At 40.6% G+C, this 22,437-nt stretch overlaps 1 protein-coding gene and 1 long non-coding RNA gene across 4 annotated transcripts in view; one reads left to right on the top strand and one right to left on the bottom strand.

Annotated features, from left to right (window-relative positions):
* The first annotated feature begins 2,522 nt into the window (after positions 1–2,522).
* Positions 2,523–22,437, top strand: part of ttll7 (tubulin tyrosine ligase-like family, member 7) — a 76,445-nt gene continuing 56,530 nt past the window's right edge. For all 3 annotated transcript variants that reach the window (XM_038715754.1, XM_038715756.1, XM_038715755.1), the window contains exons 1-6: positions 2,523–2,778; positions 10,890–11,297; positions 11,584–11,715; positions 14,233–14,354; positions 17,390–17,457; positions 17,674–17,832. In XM_038715754.1, coding sequence (XP_038571682.1) covers positions 11,273–11,297; positions 11,584–11,715; positions 14,233–14,354; positions 17,390–17,457; positions 17,674–17,832 — 506 coding nt within the window. In that variant the 5' untranslated portion in view covers positions 2,523–2,778; positions 10,890–11,272. The remainder of the gene's footprint in view (positions 2,779–10,889; positions 11,298–11,583; positions 11,716–14,232; positions 14,355–17,389; positions 17,458–17,673; positions 17,833–22,437) is intronic.
* Positions 5,733–8,085, bottom strand: LOC119900629. The gene is made up of 2 exons (XR_005444087.1): positions 7,896–8,085; positions 5,733–5,989 (listed from the first exon to the last, which is right to left on the bottom strand). It is a non-coding gene; the product is annotated as an uncharacterized LOC119900629 (long non-coding RNA).

Here is a 22,437-nt window from a genome sequence, read left to right as displayed (position 1 = left end):
AAACAACGTTGCGGACACAGGACATTATATCCTTCAAAGTCAAGTGTATTTGCAAGAAAACATGCAGACGTTTGACCTAACGCATTTTTGCCGGTGGATTTGAGGACATGAAAACACCTGTTGGGTGAATCCTTGTGAAGAGAGGCATTACCCGTTAGTAGACGTCTGGGTTTGAGGAAATGTTCAAGGTAGGCTACAAAGTAGGTTTATTTGTCACATTACAACAGGTTGTAAAGTGAAATTAGGTTTATCACTACCTTCTGCTAAGTAGCAGTACATGTATACAGTAATACAAAAGCAATCATAAAAATAAATAAACTATTACCTATTCAATGGAGCAGTGCTGAGGATGAATTTGAGTTTAAAAGTCTGATAGCTTGGGGGGAAAGATGCTCTGCAGTCTGGTGGTACACAGCAGATGGCCTGCTTCTATAGCTCTTCCTAGAAGGCAGCATGTCGGCTAGGGTGGGGACTGTCCTTTAGTATCATTTGGGCTCTGCATAGGAACCTCACCTCACTGATATCACTGATGCTCAGGAGATGGGTAGGCCTACTAATGATTTTCTGAGTTGTTTTAATCACCGGCTGTGGAGCCTTCCTGTCGTGGGCCATGCACATCGGATGCTGGTTTGTGATGTTTTCGGCCAGGATGCTTTCTATTGCTCTTCTGTAAAAGCTGACAATAATTTGGCATGGGAATTAAGCTTCCTAGAGAAAACAGTCCTTTTGGGGCTTTCTTCACTAGCGTAGAGATGTGAGATGACACCTGAAACTGCTGACCTGCTCCACTTCAGCTCCATTGATGTAGACAGGAGTGTGTGTCTTAATCTCCTTTTCCCTAAAATAATTTTTCTTTTTATTATATGAAAACTGTTAACTGAATAGGTAATTGCCAATCCTTGGGTAAATTTAAAATGCAAATGAAAAACAAAATACCTAATTCTTAATCTTGATTTACCTTTTGAGCATTAATTGTGATTTAAGTTAAATCTGCAAGTCTTGCAGGTGCTAGAGTTGCTCACAACGCGTGACTGTTAATTATTAGTGTACACATGCACTGTAAAATGTCAAAAAAATGTTTGCACAAGTTAGCGAATGACTTACAGCCACAAACCCCAAGGTAATCGTTTTTAAAATAACGTAGGGCCGAATCTATTATTTAACATAACACATAAATGAGAGGTGAGGCAGGCTACAGTATGGGCCCACCACTTGTAACCTTTTTGCACTGCTTCTTTCTTCTAAAGATTTTGCGTTATGTCAAACATATTTAGGCTACTTTCTTTGTAGGGAAAGTGCTAGGCCTAATGTTTAACTCCTACTCTTGTTGTAGCTGCCTGTGAGCAAAATGTTACATAATGACTTTTACCAAAGACATCAGGCTACATCTGAGGGATTTTGTGCCACCTTTGGTGTGATTAACACTTTGCATCAAAAGCCAGTTGTTCAGACCTGCCTGTTATCCAAGGTGGTTGTCATATAAAAGGACTTCACACTTGACTTTGAGGCATTGAAATACTTCAACTTGCCTTGCGGGGGAATGCATTTGATTACTTTTTGTCAAAAGGACCAGTCAAAAAGTGGGAACAAATGCCATGGAAGGAAAAAAAAAGTATTCAATTGAACATGATTAAAGTATATAAAATAATCTAAACCAAACCTTAACTTTAGTTCTCAGGTGACAAAAAACTTCTTTCTTTAGAACATATATGTAGCCTACTTCACAAAATATGAGTAGCATAAGAGAGAACGATTATATGACACATTTTGAGGAATATTACCAAATTATTAAAACCATAAATAAGCAATAAGAAGTATTTTTTTCCATTTTATAGACATCTTTAAATAACAGGCATCTTTGGTAATGTCACATAAACCTAACATTAAATTAAATCTAAGCAGCAAACAAAAAAATAAAATAAAGAATAATAATAATATTTAAAGGGATACAATCAAAAAATCGAAAAAACCCATCAATTTATTAATAAATGCTATAAAACTTGGGGCAGCTTTAAAAAGAAACTACACTTGTGAATATAAAATTTTGCTATAATGAAAACATTAATACACAAGAACTCACCATCTTTGTTTTCCACAAAGCAACCAAATAAGATAAAATAAAGGTAATGAGAAGTGAGTGGCACGTTAATGACCTCTGAGAGGGTCGCACAGTCGCACCCATATTTGGCAGGGTTGTTTTTTTTTTAGCACCATGGTCAGCGACACAGTTGCTAGGTAGCTTCCCTGTGTTTGTATCAGCGCGTTGTGCAGGAAGAGCTGCACCGGAAAAACTACCTTAAATAATGACTTAAAGGAAATATATCTTGCAGCTGTGGTAAGACCTTTGTTTTCACTCGCAACTAATTGTCAGTTGAAAATAACGCGCGTTGACTTAACATATAAGTCCTACGGTACAGTAAACATCACGTTAGTACCAGATTGGGAATGCAAACTTCAGCACTTCTTCCAGGTCGACCCCCCCCACCCCCCCCCCCTTCTCACAGAGCGAATGGTTTTGCCCATGGACTCGCTCCAGCACTCACAGCACACAGAGGTCTACAAGATCTCTACAGATTTTTTTGTGTTTATGTCTGTCCACCAACGCCAATCTTTAGTAGTAACGCCGTTACACACCATAACATTGTTATAGTCTTGAAAATACTGTCGGGACTTGTCGGTTTCTCTAAAGAGATCCCGGTATCTCCCGTAATAACGGCGGCTGTGTCGGATGAGACCAGCAAAAGAGCTGCTGCACTGCCAGTGCCTGGAACAAATAAGGTAACGTTAACGGGCTACTTCGCTTTCGCCTCTCCATCCTTTGCTAGGACGTGCGGCTAAGCTAACTGCAGAGTAGCCCAGGGTCATTTGTGTTTACTGTGAATTAATAGACGGTATCTCATTCAGGGATTTGTTATTTCATTTGGAAGCAACGTGAAATGTGAAGGCCCTCATTCGTAGGGCAGTTAAACGTTAACCTCACCGCTGCTACAGTTGATGGTAGCAAGTTAATAGCAACATAGCCACATTGTTTCCCTGTTTGATCCTCCACCTGACCTATACAAGTGGCTAGCAACCTAACGTTAGCTACTGATTGCTAGCAACTAATTCATAGCACTAACGTTAATACAGCTGCTTAGACATTGTGACATTGTGATAAAATTTCCTGAAAACAAACAACAACAACCCTTATATCCAAGGTTTTACATGCAAAATTAGATCTGTCAAAGACAAAATCTGCAAAAAGGGGTGGCCTACTATTCTTCCACTGGTCCGGAAGATACCATATTGACCGCTATGCTGTGACAGGCATAGGTGCCCTCGCTGCTCTTAGTAGCATAGCTTCTTAGCTCAGGTTAGCTTTGCAAGTATCCTTAAGAAGTCTGTCTTGGCATGCAATACTATTGCTGAGGTTTAGCTTGGGAGGCTCAGACCCTGGATAATTACACGAGGGATGCTGTATTTGAAAAGCCATTTGATTTAGTCTGTTCTGTTTGTAGTCCAGTGTGCCACTTAACGGACCACATGCTGATAGAGCACCCTGGAGTTGAATCATTCCCAACAGAACAGATGGATTACATAATAATAACAGCATAACATATGAGTTCTGTATGGTATCCTGCCTCCTGGACATATCCCAGAGATAAGGCTATTAAGACGGATATGATATGTATAATCTTTCATTTTCATTGAGGCTACAGTTGGCATGCTGAAGATTTTGGATTAATACGGGATATTCGTTGCAGTATTGCACCTATATTATCTAAGCAATTCAACTTGGTTGCCATTTGACACCTCTGATGTGAGAGAACACCATAAATATAGGTAGGTTTGGCCTATTTGTTCACTCTTTGGACTGGGATTTTTAAATTGACATGCAGGGGAGTGATGCTATCCTTCAAAGTCAAGTGTATTTGCAAGAAGACATGCAGACCTTTGACCACATGCAGTTTTACTGGTGGGTTTGAGGACATGGAAAAACACCTATTAGGTGAATCTTTTTGATGAGAGGCATTAGCCATTCATTGATGTCTCAGTATGAGTTAGAAATGTTCATGATTTGTTCTGTTTTTGTTTTGACTGAACTAATGTTAACAAAATAGGTAACTGCCAATCAGAAATGCAATATTCCCAGCAGTTTTTGACAAAATACTATACAGGAAAATTAACCTCTGATTGTAAACCCAGTTAGGAGAGTAGTCCTGCTTGTCATATAAATTCACATATTGTCTGTGTCAGCAGCCAGTTGATTAATTTACCTGGTAGATTTTGCTTGGCAGTGGCCTTCCCTTTTTAATGTGTTTTTATTTTCAGTGAATTAAAGGTTAAGTGAATAGTCTGTGGACACTGGTTCTCTCATATCTACACATTCTTGCTTGTTTTTTTTCGACTTTAGATCACTTACTGAAACCCGGTGTTATCTGGTAACCATCAGGATTAAGTAAGAATTTAGAGCAAAGTGTTTGATTAACAGTTGAACCCATATTCATAGGTGTTGATAATACGGCTCTGTATGTGTAAAGCTTATTTTGCTAGAATGGTGCAGTGCTTTTGAACAAACACTTATGTGCACATTGTAGCAACCGTAAGTTATTAGCTCCACTTTGTCGTACAAAAAAAAAAGCTCAGGCAAGATTGTAATTATTTTAAATGTTTAAAAGTGTTTCTAATGCAGTGGCCGATTTTTACATTGAACCATTTTGCCTGCATTTCTGTCTATTCTCTCTGATAAAGTTAAGCTCAACAGTCAGCTGGTGTTTGTTGGTGTATTTCAGTACCCCGTGGGCTGCTTGCTCCCACACTTATTCCTCCTCATATCTGGAAGAAGGCACGAAGCCAGAGTTGGGTCACTTGTTTGAGATAATTTTAGATCCACTGGCAATCCTAAACCAACTACTTTCCTGTAAGAGTAGTCCGTAAACTCAGCTATCATTTTTCCTGAGAGGACAGAGGATGTTGTGGTTTTGGTCAAATAGATAATAATAGAAAGTAGAAATAGGCCTAGTTTTTACAAAAAGGAATCTTTCAAGGATACTGTATGTTTTAGACCTTGAACAGAATCACTTTGGCATTCTACCCTTAAGGGTAAGAAAATGTCCAGTGAAAAGGGTTTGCTATTTATATGACAAAAGGTCAATTTTCTACTGGAAAAGTATTTTGTTTGCATTTGCTTTTCTTCAGTTAAGGATGTGTAATAGTACTCATGTGTCTCGATTCTTAGCCAGTGTCTCTGCCCTTTTAAATGGCTATACATACCCCGAGGTCCCAGCATTGCTGTAATGGCAAGACCGAGGCATGCTGCATGTACAGAAAATCCTTTTTCAGCATAACATGAGGCTAAGTGGTGATTCCCCAACCCTCTCTATTGATCCTGTATTTGACTACTGCTTTCAAGATGTAGTTTCATGCAACACAGGCAAAAGGACATAAAACAAACCCCTCAGGGATGTACTGCTGGTTGTTGAAGGGACTTGTGTAATAGGTGTGACACTGCTTGTCATGAATAGACAGTCTACCGCTTTGGTTCAGCTTCTCCTTTGGCACGCTTTTTGTAAAGCCACTGATGCATTTGCTTTTGATATAAAAAGGCGCACAGTATTTTTGAAGTGCCATTGCCTTATGATAGGGGGATAATATCTGTGTGAAGATGAATTTCTTGATAGAGTTTTGAACTGGAACCACTTTGCTTCTTGCTGATATTGTTTCAGTAAATGATTGCAATGTAGACAAAATGCTGCAGACTTAAAATATATATTCATGACACACAGTAACGTGATAGTCACATTAACAACAATGCCCTGAAAGACAGACATGCGTTTGTCATGCATTTAGGGCCTGTGAGAGAGACAGGGGTTGCAGCTGAGCAGCAGGAAGAGCTGACTCTCTACAATGAAGCCTTTCTGTGTTGTCTGTGGCAAAGTGCATGAGCTCAGCATCCATAGGAGTTCTGCCCATTCAGCTCTGCTCTGCTGTGGCGGCCCTCTGGCTCACTCTGTTGGAGAGAAAGTGTCATTGCATCAGAGGATTAACAGTAGGTACAAACAGTGCTTAGTGGAAGGGATTCAGTTAAGACCTTGCTGTTAATACTGCACTTAAGGATTAATTGTGATGATGCTAGCAGTAGAATATATTGGCAAGTAATGCTTAGAAGGTCTGAACCCCATTTAGTGGATGTTCTCATGTTGTATTCCCCAGAATCTTAGAAAAGTAAAATGAAATATCCCAGGACAGCAGCTCAAAGATGCTTCAGCATATAATATGGTATGCTATATAGGACAGTGTAGATAAATATGGTATAGCAGTTGTAAATGTAATTATTTTCTACTCACATTTTTGTCCTATTGCAATTTAAATATTGTATCCTTTCTATTTTATTGGACAGGAAAACTTACAAGTAGGAAGGGTATAACGTGATTATGGTCACTGAGCTGAATTCATGTGTGAGGTTACAACAGGATGTCCATCTGGAGTCCCACTATAAGTCTGTGATAACAGTTACTCTGATCTGGGGTCAGTTTACATTGAAATCCCACTTCTGTCATGTGGCTCTACCACTAAGACAAATAAGCAAAACATGACAGAGCCTCTTTTTGCTGGGTCATCCACTAATGCGAAACAAAATTATCTACTACCTTTTATGGTAGTCAGGCAAACAAGCCTAAATAGAAAGCTGTGTTGACCATTTACTCTTAAAGGGATAGTTAGTGATTTTAAGCCAATACACTTTTTGTTAAATTCAGCCTCAGTTCGCTAGCTTTCTGTTTTGTGTGTGCTCTGAAAAAAAAATCTGGTTTTCAAACACAGTCCTGGCTCTGTCAAATGGAAAACAAAGAAAGTGGTGGGGACCTTGCCACATAACATTGTTCCAGCCAATCAGGAAAAAGGTGGCGTTAGTGCTCGTACACAGGGGCAGTAACAGAGAGAGTTCTGTACACTGGCACATTCGAACATACTGGATTCCAGACAGTGTTAAGAAGGAGAGATGGCAGAGAAACAGCCAAAGAGGAAAAGGTCTGAAGAGTATAAACAGAGGAGAAAGTTATATGACCAGGCAAGGGCGAACGTTTTGACACTGGAGGAACCTTGAAGGGGCGGAACTTCGGAGGGAGCACTGAATTGAGGAGTGTATTTGTTTGACAGTTGAGTTCAAATATAGACAATGCTTCCGCAGAATCACTTACTCTCCCTTTAAGAGGCCCAAGGAAAATGTAATCACTGATAACTAAATTTCTATTTGTGAATGTGCTTATCTTTCAGTTATCAAGGTAGCATGAAAAGTTTAATTTAGAATGTTTACTGTAGCTGAAAACAATTTTGGTGCTGATATTTAAAGTTGATCAAATACAAAAGAGCAATAAAATAACTGTTATTTAAATTATGAAGATTAATAATCTGCAAATTATGTAGAATAATTAGATTAATTAACATCACAGCACTTGTCTTGGGATTGTGTACATTTTTTAGAGATCACTTGCATTAGAACAGGGGTTTTCAAAGTGTGAATTGGGCCTCCCTAGGGGGGCTCCAAACAGTTTCAGGGGAGGCTCAGTGAATGGAAGTGAAACAATATTACATTACTTATTGCATTAATTATCAAAAGGAGATCACATAGAATAGCCTACGTGCGTGAGAGTTCAGAGATACACAAGTTGTTGGGAACTGTTTGCCCCCCATCAGAGTAAGAAACTAATAAATGCCTTAGGACAGACCTTTTTTTAAAACTATTTGGTGTAGTCAGAAGTAATGTCAAACAGCAGTATTAGGCTATTTTGGCTCAAACATCTATAGGATCAAATTGTCATGGGAATGGCTGAATGCAATCTTAGGTGTGGACCCAAACGCAGACACAGGCAGGAGGATTCAGTTCAACAAAATATTTTTTTAAACAAAAACTTAACTGCACGGGCTTCCATACAGCACAAGGCAAAGAGTCCAAACAATGCTGAATCAGAAATAAATACAACAAAAAAGTTAATCCAAGGTAACAGGGTGAGCCAAAAACAAAGAACTCCACAAGGAACAAAGCACAGCTAAACACTCAACATAGACTAAGGATGCCACAAAGACTGAACAGAACTGAGGCTAATATATACAGGGGCACACCACACACACACAAGCAGGCAGGGCAATTAAACACAGGTGAAACACATGAGCAATCAAACAACAGGAAACAAAGCTAGATAAGCACACATGAGAACTGAACACTACAAAATAAAACAGGAAGTAAAGCATATGGGAACACACAAGGACAGAGTTATCAAAGTAAAACAGAAAACGGGGAACAATTACATAGAACAAAACTAGGCCAGGGAACAGAGACAGGACCAAAAAGGAAACAGGACTACACTAACATGGAGACATAGGATTAAGGACTAAGACACAGACACAAGGAGAGAAAAGACAGGGCACCATGAACACAGGTGGAGCAGACAGAAACTAACAACAACCAAACAGAGAAACGGAGAGGGACTAGGATGAAACGGTAGACAAGACCAAAATAATAACAAACACAGTAGTAAACATACCAGGAGTAACACTAGGACATGAACTAAGACACAGGACTAAGAACTAAGGCACAGGACTAAGAATTGAGGCAAAGAACTAAAACGCAGGACTAAGAACTAAGATAAGAGACAAGACAGATACTAAGTAAACTTGAACATGCAAATTAACAAAAGACTAAACTAAGCTACAAAACACAAAACCCTAAATGTGACAAGATCAAATAAAACTTACAGAAACACAGAACCCAAAACCAAACCCATGAAAACAGGCTAAAACAGAAAAAAAATTGAACACAAAACCCATTCCTAAAACAAATAATATAATCATGATCCCATTGGCATCCAGGAATTGAGTGAAACATACCAAGTAAACTAAAGATGTGATGGGGGGCGCCATTTCCCAAGCTTGGTCTGAGGGGAGGCCTGCAGTGTCAGACTTGAAACCACTGCATTAAAGTATGCATGTGCATTCTAGCCACATATGTGTATGTTTGTAGGTGTTTAGTTGCAGATCCCCTTTTGTTCCTGAGGGTTTACATGACACCAAAGTCCAGAGATCCTATGGAGACAGCGTTCCCTGCCTCCTGTATACACAGCCAGTATACCCCTGGGAGGTGGGGCAGGTTGTCATCAGCGCAGCTTGCCTCACTTTATCACTCTGCCTCTTTGTTGTTGCTCTCCCCCTCTGTGCTGATTCCAGCCTCTGTCCTGTCCAGGATCAATGTCTTGTGCTTACCACAGGCAGACCAGGAGGCTGACAGTGAAGACAACTGCGAGATCGAGAAATTAATTGGATTGTTGCCCCATTCTAATTTGTCCCGAGGATGCTGATCGGATCAATAGGGTTGCTTTTCAAGTCAGCATGTGTTTTCTGATGTGTATATGTGTACATATACACCTTCAGGCAAATCTGTGTGTGGACAGTAAGCATTGGTAGAGGAGTGGGTTTTTCTGTTTATTCTCACCACTAGAGGCTACTGTTGATCTTTGTATGGAATGCAGAGGTGGTTACTGTATATGTAGCCTAACTTGTGTGTATTAGCTACGTATAATTAAGTTTATGTGGTTTTATATATATAATGGCGGCCCGGTGTACGCAGGATACCCTGCGACCCTGCGACCCTGTACGCAGGATAAGCGTTTGACGATGGATGGATGGATGGTTATATATATATTATTGTACCTCATGGACTGATACCCTGCATCCACATTTCTGATTGTGGTAAATTTTTCCTCTGCAGAGTATCAAAAATATCTTGCATACATGTGATATCAAGTATCCCCTACACTCAACAGTTAGCACTGAAAACGTTATTATAATTGTAAAGAGGATGATGTACAGGCAGTGGTTTACTTTTTAGCTTGTGAATTGCTTTTTTGCAACAGCTTCTCGCCGGTTGCATATGTTTATGGGTTTCCAACCACTCAATCCATTAGTATGGATCACTGTCGACTCAGAATCAAGCAGCTACATGCACTATTTGACTTGCGAGGACAAGTAGCTGGAATCGTTCCAAGCATGCTGTAAGTTGGGCAATCAATTTATGGTTTGCCAGTCCATCACTGGTGGGAGTCACACATGCTCATACCTGTTGGAACTTTGGACTCCCCAGTCCACCTGAATGTTGCTTTGTCTTTGAAAACGGGAGCAATCTGGAGTACCCGGACACGAGAACTCACAGTGACAACAGGAGAGCACGCAAACCCTACACAAAGAAGACAGACTCAAACGTCGTCCCTTGTTTCTGTGCGGCAACAGTGCTAACCACTGAGTCACTATGCTGCCCCAGCCAGCAAAACAATAAATGTGACAGGACTTCTCAACAATGGTTTATTATCCCCAAAAGTGGTTTGAAGACACACTCTCAGACCACAGCCAACAAACAGGATTTGGCGGATGACTGGTGTTAATTTCCCACACTGTTCATAGCCTGAAGCACCCTTTTAACAGCCCTCTGTAAAGATGCCATCTGTTTGAATGAAGTGACCCCTCAGCCATACAATGAAACCCAATTGGCACAAGCATGAGATGCTTCAAACTCTTTACTTGACAACCACATTAATATTTCACAATGGTTCCATGGAATACCAATTAGTCCATTGGACATCACACAGCTTTATTATTTCAGTGATTATTTCATTAGAAGTACTGCAGTGTCAGCAGTATAGAGATCTCACTGAACTGTTTTGCTCAGTGTCAGTTTGACCGATGTAGCCTGTGATAAGCATTGCTGTTGCTACTGTTTTACATCAAAAGCATGTTCAATGTACTCCAGTCCAGCATACATACACACAGATCCATATTCTGCACTGTAGTCATTTCCTGAGCAGTCGGCCTACTACTGCTGTTCTGCAGCTGTAAAATATCTGTTGTCTTCTCCTCTACAGGCATTCCTATCCATCCCTCTGTCCATCCCCCTCCCTCCCTCTGTAAATAAGCTGTGGCTGTGCAGACCCTCGAGAGGCCCTCCCCCCTCCTTCCACTCCTCCACTCCTCCCCACCACTGCTACACCCCCCCCACCCCCCCACCCCCCTGCCCACTCAGACTCTGCTGCTGCTCTTTATGCTGCTGAAGGGCGCCACCGAGATGCTCAGATGATCCATTGGGTCATCTTGAAACACATCGTCCATACAGCCCAAGACAGGGAAGACTAACTAGTGCAAGCGTGAGAGAGCCCTTGGAGGGTGCTGGGAGTACCCTGCGAGGCCCACCCGCCTGCCAAGCCTGGCAGAAAGCTTGGCTTGCCCCTCCACTCCTCCAGCCCCTGAGATGCCCTCCCCTCCCAATGAAGGAGGTGAGTAAGAGAAACTTTCTCAGGACTGACAGGGTTATTCAGTAATGTCAATCGGCTCATCGCACACGCACACACACACACACACACACACACACACACACACAGACACAGACACACGGCGGCTATAACAAAACTAGATGCCTAATTCATTTACATCCCAGCTCCAAAAACAACCCCAACTAAGAAATGAGGAAAATATATTAGAATACTCCAGCAGTTCCCCTCCCAGTCTGGAGCACAAGCTGTGACTGTATCTAGTTTTGTTGTATGCTGTCTCCTCCCCCAGAGGATCAAGGAGCGTCCCCCATGAACGGGCCATCTGTGGGCTCCTACCACAGCAGTGGGAAGAGGAAGGTGCGGACCAAAAAGAAGAAAGGCACTATCACCGCCAATGTCGCCGGCACCAAATATGAGATTGGTAACCTATTACAAATGATATTAAAACACTTTTGAAATTACAGTAACAACAATACATAACAATGTTGAATAAAGATTTTAGACATGATTAAAACAGACTTGAAAAGGAGCTTAACAGGTATACACACTACAGAAATGTCATGCTCTGATATGGGTGATAAAATCCTTTCATTGATGTACATTATCCTACTATTGATACTTTCTGTTGGAAAATAAGAGAGTTGCCTGAAATGGGTTAACAGAAGTGTAAAGGGGTTGTAGGAGTTTCAGTTGTAGTATCAGCATGACTTTAGTTTTTTTTTTTTCTCAGGATATTACTTACGTAGACATGTTGGATGTGCTATTAACATTTATGAAAACACAGTAAGTGATTATCAGTCTTGTCTGGTAAGCTAATTTATGTCAGATCTGACTACATTATACAATGAATTTAGATTTCTTCATGAAATTTGAGCAAGTGAGCAAGATTTTGGGTGGTCCTGCAGGTAAGATTAATCTGAATTTTATATTGATTTTGGAAACAACCCTCAGTATAGCTGTGTTTACTTAGACCCTAATATTCCATCAATAATTGGAATAATAGCCCAATCAGAATAAAAATGCCTCATGTAACCACCTCACTTGGAAGAGACTGACCCGCCTAATAACCATGTAAATGCTTAATCTGATTGTTTCTCTCTAGTTGCAATAAATTTCTGCGCATGTTTGACCCACCTGGGAGTAACATTAGGTGAGGTGAAGGAGTTTCCATGAGGGGCAGAGACATGGGGGTATAAAAACAAAACTGGTCTGTGGCTAATACAGGTTTCTTTGTTGGAGACCTTAAAAGATTTAAGTATTGTTAAATGCCAGAAACAAAACAGCAGAAACGCAAATATTGTTCCCAGGAGACAATCTTGAAAATTGTATCTTTAAAATTGTACCTTGAAAATTGCATTAACAGGCGTTGGCAATTCTTCTTCTTCGGTTATATTTCCAGCAGATTAGATCCTTAACAGCAGGCTATGTCAAAAAGTTATATTCTGATTAAATGCTTTGGGGCATGTAAGACGCATCTTATTGGATCGCTTTATTTAGTGTCCATGTAAACAGTTAAGTTGGAATCTCTAATCAGAATAATTTTAATCTGGTTGAAGAAATATTGTCCATGTAACCGCAGCTTATGACTCGTTGGTCCCTCAAAACACAGCAAATCCAATCACAATGTTGTCTCAACAATAAAATCTAATTTGGTGTGGTGGATTGTTTGAAGGAGGCTGTTGTTATTTAAGGTCTTAAATTAAACCTAATAGAGTTGCAGTCCACAGCTCGGCCTTACATACATAAATCTTTATTGAGGTAATTTAACTTGGCAGTGAGGTTTTTTTGAGAAGGGTCAAAAGAGCATAGTAAGCATTCCTCACATGTTCAGTATATTGTGTGGCAGCACAGCTCTCAGGGGTGAACTACAACCTATGAAACTAAGGAGTCAGCAGCAGCAAGTAGAAGTTGGGGGCTGCTGGGATCCTGTAGGTAGATGGGAGTCTAGCTGTGAGTCAGTTCGCTAGCTGTGACGAGACCCTCACAGTGGCCATTCTGAGGGTAGCGCAGGGCTATTTTGAAGGAAAATTAACACTAAGGGCCAGATGGATGGCTAATTTCTGCTGTTACCTTTTCTGCAGCTGTCTTTTTTTGTTTCCTAACTGATAGTAGTACAGATAAAGGTTAAAGGTCAAAGAATGTGGTGTTGGAAATTTGCTTTACACCCACTGAGAAGGGCCTAAGGATGCCGTGTGTGTGGTGAAATGTGCAAGAAATGATTGATTATAGCTTTGTACTCGAAGAATCTACCTCTAACTGTAAGCATAGGCCCGCTGTGATGTAAACCCTTCCTGTTCCAGTTAGCAAAACACTATTAGCCTCTACCGACGTTAACAGATGGATGAAGTTACATCGGAAACACCTTTTTCCCATTCAAGCGCCATCATGCAACATTAGGCAAACCTTCTCCAGGTTTGTGAAGGCTTTCAAGAAATTAATTAATACCTCGTTTCGTTAGGGCATATGAATTTTTCATTACTCACTGAATAATGAATAGTCATCGGATTAATGTCCAAATGGGCTTGCCACGTATCTCTCATACTATGGGGTTTCCAGTGGGATTTGAATGCATTACAGACAATTCATTTATCTTTTTGAAGAGAGGTATTACGATTGGCTGCTCTGCAACCATTCCATGAATGGTAAATACTGCTGTGAGCTTTTTGATCTATACCCTCCTGGACTCATTTCTCTCTTAATGTATGCAAAAACAGAACGTAAGCCTAGCGATATGTTTGAGTAAAACATTGATCTGTAAAGTAGATTTTTTTGACTTGTGGGTTCAAGTCACAACCTCATCATCTGTGGGTTGCTTTGTTGTCATGAATGTGGTTGTTCAATCATCTTGGGATATTTTTCAATGTATAAAGTTTATTTAAATGACTGCAAAGCTAAATCTATTAATGGAATATAATCTAAAATGAGTGTTTTTCCCCAGTTCGTATAGTCATCAACGAGATGGACTTCATCAAGACCCGGGATGATGACGAGACCGCCAACCTCATCTGGAATGACTCGGCCGTGCAGCATGAGAAAATTGCTGAGCTCAGGAATTATCAGGTACACTGCATGGCTACCATGTCATGTCAGCACGTCTTCTCTAACCCCTTAGCCTAGGGGTTAGAGAAGAGAGCTTAAGAATAACGGTGTCAGATCCAATTAATGCACTGAACAGGAAAATCTGAATCCTAACCTTTACTCTATGCTGCAAAAAAAGCTGCTCAGTGGCCAACAGCCAAAGACCCTGATGCTGATCAGCTCCCAGTGGATGTATGTAACTTTGGAGATTAAAAGTCTTGAGCAGCCGATCTGAAAAACAGCATGTGTGTTTAGAGGAAGTCAGGTAAACCAAATGTTAAAAACAAAATAACGTGTCTCTAATAGTGTATATCAGTATTTGGTAAGATGAGAAAGGATTTCCCCTTAAGGATTTCTTGAAAGAAACGGAGTACACCAAAAGGAAGGGAGTTAAAAAATGAAACAAACATGACAGTTACTTTAACCCTCTTGTGCTTGAATCATTTTTATCTGAAAGATTTTCATATAAAGTTAACCAAATCCCTTCCGTCAAATACTTCTTTGGTTAGAGTTGGATAAACATGACCAGATTCTTCAACCTTATTACAGCACAAACCATTCCTACATACAGTTTTTACACTCTTATAGATAGAACTAACCACTAAACCACTCATACAGTACCTTCTCCCTTGCACTAAAATGTGATTAAATCTGATTAACAATTACACCTTAAATGAATCCCTGTGACCAGATATCACAGTCATTTTATTTGCTAGTGCTTGCTTTGCTGATATATATGCATATATATTACATGTGAGAACTGCAAGGCCTCATACTGCTGGCTAACCTCAACAGGGAGCAACATGCCCCAGCAAAGAGGTTTGTCGATAATTAAAATTAAATTGTCTTTGTAATTGACGCTTGTTAGTAAAAATGAAAAAAGCCTATTTCTGTGGCGCGCAAAACATAAAACTCTCACCAAATAACTGTCCTTGTGAAGTTTCAGTTGAAATATGAAACATTAAAACAACACAAGAGTTAAATTACTTTTGCAATAAAGAAAATCCATCTGTGGACATTGGGTTATTGTAACAACAACACTTCTAGCATATATAAACTGTGTGAACATAAACATACAACATAACCTCTTCAAGCTGTAAAAAACACATGGTATGCAATATTTATGTGTGTTTATTATATTTATATGTACAAAAATACAACTCATATTGAGGAAGCTAGGAGGGGAAGAAGCAGTTTCTGAGTTGTACTTAAGTAATTTTCATTTGTATTGCCAAAATCACAAATCTCAAAGCGCTTTAGAAGACTAAGTGGGAAACAAAACCTTCACTTGAATGTGCAAAATACCATGTTGCATGTTGTGTTGTCTAGCAGTATTCAGGAGTCAGATTAAGAAGTAGTGAAGGTAATTTGTATAATCCTTACTCACGGTTAGTCTTTAATAGAATAAATGAAAACTGTGTGAGAGTATCTTATGCGCACACAGTTTACAGAAATACAGTTTCCATCAAGACCATGGCTCAGGTTGCTGAACCTAATCAGTTTCTGTATAATGTGGGATCTCTGACTTCAAATCTACCTCCCCATTTGGGGTCTATTGTGGCTTACAATATGTTCCTCTACCTGTCTCCAGAGGTAGAATAGGTAAAAAGGCGTATGCAGAAAAAGAGATTAGAGCAGGTGGAAAGGGTATAGTATATAGACACATTTTGGACAGATGGAGTTAGGGCAAGAAATGGAAAGTGAGTGAAGATTCAGTTTAAATACAGTAAATGTCAGAATGACATAAAATAGAATAGAAAGAAAGGAAAAAAGATGGACGGAAGCCACTGAATCTGCCCATCTGCTTTTCCTCAGACCCTGGGAGATACGAGAGAGACAGCAAATAGGAGAGAGGGATGGACAGAGTGAGAGGGAACAACAGCGCTTACACAGAGACAGATGGGAAGATTGACAGGTAGACTGACAAGTTGTGAGCAGCAGGGGATGGGGGTCAGGTTTCAGATGTCACTAGTGATGTTGACGAGGCGGGCCTGAACAACAAGGGTTGCTGTGAGTTCTGTGTACTAGTCTGCAAGTAATCTTACCTCTGTCTAACCTCCCTGTCCTACTGAGTGAACTTGCCGCTGCTGCTCCGAGCCTTAAGCCATCTGTCTTTCCGAGTGCTTATTTGACTAGACTGGGCACTAATGATTGATTAAATCACAAGCTAGAAAGAGTATAGCTTGTTATGACAGGGGCAGCAAGAGTTCAGCTAAGCAGATAGAATTTTACAAATACTTAACAGTTTAACGTGTAGCGATGTAGCTAATGTTTCACATAGAACTGGTGATTTAATGTCAATTGTTTTCACTTGCTCTGAGATAATTTCTCAGTAGAAAAGTAGAAGTCCCTCAACAATTGGTCTTGATTTCCCCTCACAAGCCACGTCGTCTCGCGGCATTGGCATAATTGTGCAATCTCTTCCGAATCCCTAATTACGTCTGTCTCGTTTGGATAATAATCACGGGATCCTTTTACAGTCTGCGTTCTTTTTCCCCCCTCTCCTCTCTCTCTCTCCCTCTTCTAATTTTTTCCTTTTTTCCATTTAGTGATGTACTGTGAGAGTTTGCTGTCAAGTTTCAGTTCATATGAGCCTAATTAACGCCCCTGTTCAGGCTCATTTGGTCAAAGAATACAGAAAACCCAGAGTTTTTCCTTTACCCTCCACCCCCCTTTCGGCGCATTCAAAGCAATTCATTCAACTGTCACTGCAGGAGCTTGCGATGCAGAACCAATTACCTCAGCCCCTTGGAGTTGAGATTGATCTTTTTTTTTCTTGTTCCCCCCCCCCAACCTTTAAATAGTATAAAAAAACATGGTAAACTAAATAAGGGTTGAGAAAGGTCTCAGCGTCACCTTTTTGTTTTGAGTCCGTAATTGGGCATAAATGTCAGAACATTGTAAGCTCACTTCAGGTTGCTGCCTTTAATGTGCTCATTTTTATGAAGGGGGGGGGGGTGGAATTGAGTGGCGTAATGGCCCTAACAACATTATTATGTCTGCATGTCCCTCTGCAGAGAATTAACCATTTCCCTGGCATGGGCGAAATCTGCCGGAAAGACTACCTTGCAAGGAACATGTCCAAGTAAGTATTCTGTCTCTCTTAACACATAAAACGAGAGTACTTTGGTTCAGTTGCAGATGTACAATAGAAGAGCATTTCAAAGCACAGTTCAGCTGGGTACTTGTAGAAGTCCATCCATTACAAGGAATAAAAAAGTACTGTACTACACTGTAAAAGCACAAAATTAATTTTTACTCTAACTTTACTCTGACACAAACCCTGTCTTTGTTTCTCCAGAATGATCAAGTGCCAGCCTCAAGAGTACAGCTTCATACCCAAAACCTGGATCTTCCCCGCTGAGTACACTCAGTTCCAGAACTACGTCAAGGAGCTACGCAGGAAACGCAAGCAGAAGACCTTTATTGTCAAACCCGCCAATGGAGCCATGGGTCATGGGTAGGTCTAGCAAGTCCACGAGAGCAATCTAACACACCGACTGTAAGTCTGACCGAGGGAGGGAGTCAAGCAGAGGATTTAAAGCAAGAGAGTGAGTGAGTGAAGGAGGAAATTAGCAGCAGAGGAAATAGAGGACAAGCACAACAAAAGACAATAAGAGGTTTGTGACCCTGACATGGGTGTCTATGGAAATAGCAATTTGTCTGGGACCAAATTGAGTATTTGAGTTGAGAGGGTGTGGTGAATCTCATTGTTGGCCTCATTGTCCTCGATGGTCACACTCTCCATAAATCAGAGGTTATCACTGCCAGTGGAGGACACCCCCCCCACCCCACCCCACACACACACACACACACACACACACACGCACACACACACACACACAGTCCCTGGCAGTTACTGTAGTTGCTTCCCTGAAGGTCTCTGCATGTGATTATTGGATTCCTTTATGAGGCACCATCAGCAGACTAGAAAATGGACCAAGATGGCTGCTGCAGGGGACTCTGTCTCCCAATAGCATCTGTTTATCACGAGATGGAGCAGGCTGTGGTACCTGAGTGCAGATTTCAAATGTGCAGTCCCAGGGGGTGAGAGCCTATCTCAGGTTGTGATGTCACATTTCCATGGTATGCTTTCACTATCCTGACAGTTGAAATCATAAAGTATTTAGAGAATCAGCACCAAGCAACAGTTTTCTTTCTGAAATGCAAGCATGGTGACATGGTATTTCTTTACAGTATACTGACCAAGACACCTTTGGTGAAGTTTTGTTTTGTTGCCATATTATATTATATTAATATTCCATCCCCTAATGTGTGTAAAGAGGGGTAGACACAACTAAAGCCGCGTTTTCACCTTGCAGTGAATTTGTGAATGGGGCTACTGGCTTTAAGTCGAGCATTTCAGGTGATTTGCTCCTACTGCTTGTCTCTTTTCCACCGTCAAACCAATTAATCACAATCCTCAGTCGTATAGAACACACGGGTCTTACCAGTGTCTGCCTGAGATCGTACGTCGGCATTAAATTTATAGCTCAGAAATAGCAGCCGGTGTGCAGCTAGCCCTGTGGTGTGTTTACAGCTAACAGCTGATGGAGTTAAGCTAAATACTGGGTTTGGAGATATTGTTTTAAGTTTTCATCGTTCGGGAGGTTTCTACACAGAGCCAAAGTTGGTCTCCTCCTCTCCAAAACAATCAGACCAGCTGATTACAACAGATAATAAAGCTCCTTAAAAATCATGTTCCGTCCGATGCTTAGGCAGACACAGACGTGATTGCTGCCAGCTGATCTGCAAATCTTGTTGGCTGGAAATGTTTTAATGTCTTTTCAAAGTGTTGCGATTTTATGTTTGTGTTTCTCTGGGCTGGAGTTCTTTAAGAACTTGATTGCTTTATCCAGTTTGTAACAAACTTTAATCATGTGTCTCTTCATTATACTTCCACACACAAAAAAAAGCTATTTTTAGTGGTCAAGCATAGTTTTTCCTTATATTCCAATCAAATCTTATGTTCATATATATACATGTTTTGCTCATGGATAGTGGATGCCTGTCCGTCGCTTTCAATGGCGTATGTCAGCTGGTTAATTTGCCTAATATTTGCAGATCTTTAAACCGCGGAGGAAACACAGCTGAAGGAAACTTTTTGTTCCTTGAAAAGTAGATCCTGGTACTAAATGTCCCAGGTACGTTTGGTGGAAATGCAGCTTAAATTTACCAAAGAGTTGAACTGACTCCCTTCTTACACAGTATCAAAACACCCCCTGAACATTATAAGCCTGGGTGAGCGTGGGGGTGGTATTGATTTTAAAACGCTCTTTTGCTTTGAGAAGAGCCTGCTGAGCTGGTTTGGTCATCTAGTAGGAAAGCTCCTTGGCTGTTGGAGGAGTTCCAGGTACCACAGAGTGGGAGGGGATCTTGGAGCAGAGCCTCAACACCCTGGAGGGATTACATCTCCTTCCCAGGAGGAGTTGATTAAAATTAGGAAGCTGGGGAAAAGGACATTTGGGGTTCTCTGCTCAATCATTTGCCATCACAACACTGACCAGGATAAGTGACAAAAAATGGAATAATTAGTTAATTAGTTAATGTTTAAGAAGTGGTCATCAACACGTGTATCCTAATTTGTCAATTAAAAATAATCCCAGTAACTGATTCTGTTGTTCTATGAGCCCAACCAACTCATTTGGTACTCAAAACAGAATTCTATTCAGTTATTATCTGGCCTGTGAGGTCAAGGACAAGACTAAAATAACATGGAAATGCCAAGTGGTATCAAGTTCAGATTCAAGTGTGGTTGGATTTACAAATAATTCAGTTTCATAAGATAAAATATAAACTAAAAGACAGGCCAAACTGTGAATATTATGATTTGGCTAACATACAGGGCCCCCTCAAAAGAATTTGTTTTTGCTTTGCACATTGCTCTCTTGAGCACTTCAGTATACTTTGAAACAGCTCATATTGCGAAATATTTATTAATTATTCTTTTTGACTACTTATTCTTTGAAAATGTGATACCTGAAGTGCATGTATGAAGAAATTCTTTCAAGTGCATTCATCACTGGCACCAATAGGTGGGGATATTGAAGTATGAATAGATCAGTGTGCATCACCTCTCCCTCTAATTCTCTTTGAATTTGTCCTTTCTGGTATAATGTGAGCATTACTTATAACTCCATGCTGCACTAAGCCCTTATTTATTAAAGAATAAAAGGCAGCAAAGGCTGAATTATTGCAATACATTTAGAATATGAAAGATGATGAGTTTAGCTCGTCCACTCAACGGCGGGCGGCTCACAAGATTAGATTTTTCCCTATTTTTTGTGCATGGTGTGACGCGGCAGGAAATTAAGTTATATCTACCCCCTGTAATTTATTTTTCCGTCGGCCAACCAAATGAAGTTATTGTTTGTGTCTAAAGCGCAGCTTGTTATAAGGGAAACAAAATAAAAGCGCGTGCAGGGCTTAAAAAGGCAAGATCCCCTCCGGTGCCAAATTAAATAGGCAGGGGAGAGTGGGCCGTGATTATCTGACACCCCAGCTCATCAATCATGTCGTCTTCTCCTCAGCTACTCCTCCTCGACTAACTAACACCGTTAACCCTGTCCTCATCATTCAGCTTGCTGTCTGCCTGTTATGAGGCCCCCTCACATCGTCAGTCAGACTCCCATCAACTTCTCCTTGTTCTTTTCTGTTCAAGTACTGTGATAAGCAGGCCAATGAAGTGCTTGTCTATAATACAGCCGTATTGTAGTTGGTGGGAGCACATGGTGATGAGGAATGATTGATAAACAACAACATTATACTAAGGCAGATTTACAAGCTGGGAAGATTTAATTAAACCTCTGAGGGGAGGACTGCTGAACTAAGACCTTATTTCATCATGACCTGAAAGGCAATAAATGCATCACAGTCGAGATTCACACTCAGAAGCTCATCAACTATGCTCCAGTGTTTTTGCTTCATTAGAGTAAACCAAGCAGGTGAATTCTTTGGTTAAATTAAAACAACATACACTGCGCTGTTCCCAAGATACGGTATGTTGGTGGCCACAGAGCAAAACAATGTGTGCCCTCTGGTATCTCGGTGCCACAACATCTCACTCAACTGTACTTTTTGAACAATCAAGTCTTTACATCGTGGCCAAATATTGTGTTTGTGTGTGTGGCGTGCCTGCTTGCATGTGGATAATGGAATCTTCCAGGCTGTGCATGTAAGCAATTAAGGCCAAGTCAGCTTTAACCATGAGTGATGGTGATATAGGTCAGTCGCAATTCTTGTATATAGTGGGAGATTGTTTTAAAATAACCCCACACCCTCCCTGAATACATACATACACCCACACACACAACGACAGACATAAACTCTTTCACATTCACAAAGTTTTGCATGTGCACAGCACCATGGATGCACAAAAACTAACACAAGTCATTCTTGAGTCCAGCTTGCAATGGCCTGCATACTGTAAGGTCTGAGTGCCAGTGACATGAGACCAAAGCAAATGAATTAGAGTGGAGGTTGAAACGGAGCACAATGTCTGCTTCTATTAACCAGCCCACAACTAAATGACCCTGCTATAGCAATTGATGTACTGTGCCATTCAGACAGAGTTTGGAGTTTGGCTTCAGAAAATCACAATGTTCTCCAGATGCTCGCAGAGTATTTTGCTCAGACAAACTAGCATTTATGTTGTACCTGTCTGTTTTGTGTACATTTATTTTTCAATTATTTAGATGGCCAGGTATTTAACGGAGTACCTACACTTTGGAACGCTTGATGCCCCACAGAGCCAAACAGCGTGTCCTGCTCATGCTGAGCATTTACATATGTTTTCACTGAAGGTTCTGTAGCAGTGGAAGGTTATACAAATGCCATCAGGGCACCATGATTGCATCTATTGCTCTCGTAGAACATTATACTTATTATCCATTGCTTTGAGAAACAGAAGTCGGGATTTGAAGATTGTGAAGTATCACCATAATGGGCAGATGTGGCACCCAGAAATTTTTCCCGATGACTATGAAATTAAATATTGTATTATAAAATATGTGTACTGTTTGACTAAATGTTTTTTGTCTCAACACATATATAAAACAGTGCCAAT

The sequence above is a fragment of the Micropterus salmoides genome, unplaced genomic scaffold (assembly GCF_014851395.1).
Source record: "Micropterus salmoides isolate LMB-PRFRI ecotype aquatic unplaced genomic scaffold, ASM1485139v1 Ms_hic_scaffold_13, whole genome shotgun sequence".
In the NCBI taxonomy this organism is placed as follows: domain Eukaryota; kingdom Metazoa; phylum Chordata; class Actinopteri; order Centrarchiformes; family Centrarchidae; genus Micropterus; species Micropterus salmoides.
This window is presented reverse-complemented; position numbering and strand designations above follow the sequence as displayed.